Source organism: Ailuropoda melanoleuca, chromosome 8 (genome assembly GCF_002007445.2).
Source record: "Ailuropoda melanoleuca isolate Jingjing chromosome 8, ASM200744v2, whole genome shotgun sequence".
In the NCBI taxonomy this organism is placed as follows: Eukaryota; Metazoa; Chordata; class Mammalia; order Carnivora; family Ursidae; genus Ailuropoda; species Ailuropoda melanoleuca.
This window is the reverse complement of record NC_048225.1, coordinates 128,989,263-128,993,593: the sequence shown is the minus strand read 5'-3', so window position 1 is coordinate 128,993,593 and position 4,331 is coordinate 128,989,263. Positions and strand designations below refer to the sequence as shown.

General features: G+C 59.6%; 1 protein-coding gene across 4 annotated transcripts; it reads right to left on the bottom strand.

Annotated features, from left to right (window-relative positions):
• Positions 1-544: 544 nt before the first annotated feature.
• On the bottom strand, positions 545-4,331 carry SLC39A1 (solute carrier family 39 member 1). Of its 4 annotated transcripts, none has more exons than XM_034667563.1 (5): positions 4,253-4,331; positions 3,967-4,086; positions 3,509-3,718; positions 3,206-3,336; positions 545-2,107 (listed from the first exon to the last, which is right to left on the bottom strand). In XM_034667563.1, the coding sequence occupies exons 3-5, from the start codon at positions 3,693-3,695 to the stop codon at positions 1,451-1,453; spliced, it is 975 nt and encodes a 324-aa protein (XP_034523454.1). In that variant the 5' UTR covers positions 3,696-3,718; positions 3,967-4,086; positions 4,253-4,331; the 3' UTR covers positions 545-1,450. The 4 variants fall into 4 exon arrangements, with proteins under 4 accessions (XP_034523454.1, XP_034523455.1, XP_034523456.1 ...); XM_034667564.1 differs by having other exon boundaries at positions 3,975-4,086; positions 4,253-4,325; XM_034667565.1 differs by lacking the exon at positions 3,967-4,086.

Below are 4,331 nucleotides of genomic sequence, written 5' to 3'. Positions count from 1 at the left end.
GCCGCGGGCCCTGGCCCGCGCCTCCAGCCGCAGCCGCCACCGCCGCCGCCGCCGCCTCGGCGAGCACCGCGAACCCGACCCCAGCCTAGCCCGGACCTGTCGCGCGCGGGGGGCCGCCGGGAACTGTAGTTTGTTTACGTGACCCCTGCGCGGCCCCAGGCGAGCAGCTCGGACAGGAAGCGGACTCCATTTCCCAGAAGCCCTGTGGCTCCGGGGCCTCGGAACCTGGCTCCTCCTCCTCGGCTCCTCCCTGCGCGGGGCAAGCTGGGAAAAGTAGTTCTAAGTTGGGCTTGAGGCTCCGAGCGCGAAGGGGAGCGGGATGCGGGAGAGGGAAGGATTGGGGAGGAAGGGGAAGGGGTGGAGACAGGGCGAGAAGGAAGGAAGGAACAAAAGAGGGAAAATCTGGGTCTTCAGGGAACGGGACTACGGAACCTGAATGAAAACAGTGACAGCAGGGATATTAAAACAGGTATAAACGTCTGGGACTCAGACTGGCAACGTGCCCACCCCCTGCCCAAGACAAATGAATCAGACACTGTACAAATGTATAGAAACATCTTTTATTTGGGTACCAAGTCCCAAAACAGGTCAGTTAGTAAAATAGATTCTAGGGAACATGGCTCTATCCACAGCCCTCCCTCCCCAAAAATAGGGGTGAGCCTTCCCCTTGGGCTCCTCTGGTATAAAAAAGTTTGGCAGCTCAGTATTTCTCATCTGGGCATGGGGCACCATGTCCATGTTCAGTACTCCTAGGGTACAGTCGTGGTGGGGGCCATAGCTCTGCCAACCCTCCCCCAACCTCAACTCAGCAAACACGGCTGCTTCCAGCTAAAGAGCAAGCAGGGCCCCTCTGCTGAGGTGCTGGGCAGGGTTCAGGGCCATCACTGTGCTTTTTGACAAAGAGGAAAGGGATTTATTTGGCACTTAAAAAAACAGAGAAGTGAGGAGGACTAGAAGAGCCAGAGAAGGTACCAAAACTGGCAGGAAGAGGCCATTTGGCACTAGTCCCCTGGGAGAAGGGAAGCGGGAGATAGAGTACGAGCTAAGAAAAGTAGGAGTCCACTTCACCCCAAATGACAGAGGGCTGAAATGGGCTAGAACCAGCAGGACTGCTGACTCTGGGCTGTGCCTTCTCTACACCTCCATCCCACAGCAGCTGGGTACCTGCCCCCAGCCCTCCCATTGTCAGCTTGTCCCTGTATGTAGTGTCTGACCCCGCATTCTAGCACTCAGTGTCTTCCCCAATATGAATCACTGATCATGTTTTTAGTGATCTGACTATCCCTTCTCTGTTGGGGCCAGGCTCTTGTCTACCACATCCCTCTCATTGGTCAGATAGTCCCAAAGACTCCATCCCTATCTCCCAGAGAACCCTTCCTCAATCCTCCCTTCCCCACTCCTTATTCTCATACGCTGGGGAAGGCAAGGAAGGTCAGGGCACCTGGAGCCCCTAGACTTGGATGAAGAGCAGGCCAGTGAGCAGGGCAAAGCCTGCGAGCAGCAGGATGACCTTGAGAATCCTCTGCTCAGAAGTGGCCAGCTCCTGGGGCAGGATTTCCAGGAAGGTAATATAGAGAAAGGTGCCAGCTGCCATGCCCTCCAGCACAGACTGGGCCAGCTGGTGCAGTGGCCCAGCTGACTCTGCCAGAGCTGCACCCAGCCCAATGCCCAGGGGTGTCATGCATGAGAAGAGGATCCCACAGCCAGCTACCACCTGCGCTCGCAGGCGGCTCTGTAGCAGCCGCAGGGACAAGCTGACTGCCAGAACACCCTTGTGGAGCAGCAGAGCCAGGCAAAGCTCCATGGCCCGAGCCCGGTCTCGCTGCAGCCCCACCGCCAGTCCCTCGAACACCGAGTGCAGGGCCAGGGAGAAGACCAGTACGCAGGCACGCAGGGCTGAGGGGGCTGCTGGGGCTCCACCTGCCTGTGGGACCCCTGGCCCATCATGCCAGTGCTGTGGCCCACCATTTGCTGTTCCCAGCAGAGCCCTCGTCTCCTCTCGAGGTGGTGGCCCTGACTGCTCCTTGTAAGCTAGTGTGATCTGCTCCATCACCAGGACCAGGAAGAAGCCCATTGCCAAGATGAACTCTTGTAGGGGGAACTGGAGCTGTGGGCAGATAGGGCAGCAAGAAGTTCAGGAGACTGGCCAAAAATGGGGAAGAGGAGTCAAATTCAGAGTCTCGAGGAGTCCCCCAAAGATGCAGGGCTACTCTCAATTACACAAAGATGCAATCACACAGATTATAGTGTCACTTGCAGTACTACCTATAGACCGTTTCTCAACTTTGGCACTATTAAAAATTTGGGCTGGATAATTCTTCATTTTGGAGGGCTCTCCTGTGCTCAGTAGGGTGTGTAACGGCGTCCCTAGCCTGCACCTGTTAGATGCCAAGAGCAAGCGCAAAGCCTTCCTTCCCCCAGCTGTGACAACCAAAAACGTCTCCAGACACTACCAAATGTTTCCTGTGAAGGGGGCGCAAAACCACCCCCAGCTGAGTGACTGGCGCAGATTACACAAAGCATGACACGCAGGCACACACACACGCACACACACACACGGGATCCCATGTTGCCCACCTCAGCAAATGCTCACACACACACGCTATCATGGGGCCATTCAGATTTACACATAGTCACACGGGGCCACAGGTCACTCAGTCCCAGAAGGTACATCCTGTGTTACTTCCCCAGTCTTAGGAAGAGGAAGAATGCAGGGTGCCTTCCTGGCACCTCCACACAACTTCTCAGTTTTTCCCATGAGACTTTCCTATGCTGTGTCCTTGACCGTCTTCACATCCTGCTTCCTTGGGTTATGGCATTTTTGGTCAGAACTCCAGGGCTCCCACCCTTCCCAGGCCTGTAGGGTCCTCTACTGCCAACCCCTTCAGCAAAGTGGTGTGAACGTGAAGATGATTCTTGGAGGCTGGGACTGAGAAACTCACAGAACAAATCACATGCCTGGTAAGAGGCTCCTCTCAGTGTCCCAGTGAGTGCAGAGCAGTCACAGAGGGGCTGGGGGCGAAGGGGAGCACCCCAGAAAGAGTTACGCCCTATAACTAAAAAGCACAATTCACAGGGTCCCATGCTAGGCTCCTGTCACACGATCATGGGGCGTCCCAGGAAGAGATCCGATCGAGCCACCTCTCCCCCAGGTTGACTGAACGCACCCACACACACAGGATCACATGCAGCAGCAAGGGCTCACCGTCACGTGCAGGGCTGCTAGGGCCTCATCTATGGCAGCCAAGTAGTCAGGCAGTAGGTCCAGAAGACAGGTGGCCAGAAAGACACCCCCGGCGAAGCAGCTTACTAGGCTCAAGGCTTTTTGGCGGGAGGCTGGACAGGAGTGGAGCACAGACAGGAGTGAGCAATGAACCCCCGCAAGCCTCACTGCCCCAACCCAAGCAGTGGTCACTCGGGCCTTCCCCTCTTTAGGGGGAACGTCCTCAGCACCCAGGGCCCTCCCTAACCCGAGCCTGGGAGGCAGCAGGCAACAGGAGAGGCTCACCTGAGGCTTCCAGGCCGGCCCCAGGCCGGCGCAGCACACAGATGGGCACCAGACCGCAGAGGAGCGTGAGCAAGAGCAGCAGCACCAGGGCCCCCATTTTCACCTCCAGCCCCACGGGCCCTGGGGGCTCCGAGGCCACGGCCTCCGGGCGCCACACCAGGAGCTCTGGCTCTCCCCAGGGCCCCATGGTGGCTGCAGCTGCTCCAACAACTGTCGGACCGAAGACAAAACGAGGGGGGCAATGGTCACTTGGAGATGGGGCCAAGCCGAGGGGAGAGCTGGTCAGCAGAGGGGAGCTCCCTCACCCTGCCCCCTCCGACCTCCCCAGCCCGGTGTGACTCATGCATGCCTGGGCTGGGAACGGTCCCCTTCCCCCACAGACTGCGCCCCTTCAGATGGCTCATTCGGGGACCCTGCGAGGGGTCTCCGGCGTCGGGGCGGTGTGGAAGTCTAATTACCCTTTCACCTGGAGCTCGGTCCTCTCTGGAGAGGAGAGGCCGGGCCCCCCGCAGGAAGGAGCGGACGGAGCCGAGAGGGTCGGGCTGCGCAGAGGTGTCGCGGGGAGCTTCGTGGGCCACCTGGGCAGGGCGAGTTTGGGGCTGGATCACTCCCCGCTCCCGTTTCCCCGGCGCCGCGCCGGAAGCTGAGAGCGGCGAGCAGACGGCCACCGCCAGGGGCCCCAGTCACCGGGGTCGCGGCGGGCGCCCAGGCCGCCCAGCCCGCACGGCCGGGGGGCACACTCACCTCGCCAGGGTCCCCCTCCGGCGTAGCCGCCGGGTTCCGCCGCGACTCAGGACCCCGCCCCGCCGCGTCCCGCCTCCCC

Bases quoted from the DNA above. Each gene is read 5' to 3' on its own strand.
- SLC39A1 (XM_034667563.1), bottom strand. From the start codon at position 3,695: ATGGGGCCCTGGGGAGAGCCAGAGCTCCTGGTGTGGCGCCCGGAGGCC. The intron at 3,337-3,508 runs GTGAGCCTCTCC...ACTCCTGTCCAG, and splicing joins GGCCGGCCTGGAAGCCTCAG to CCTCCCGCCAAAAAGCCTTG. The intron at 2,108-3,205 runs GTGAGCCCTTGC...ATCTGCCCACAG, and splicing joins TAGCAGCCCTGCACGTGACG to CTCCAGTTCCCCCTACAAGA.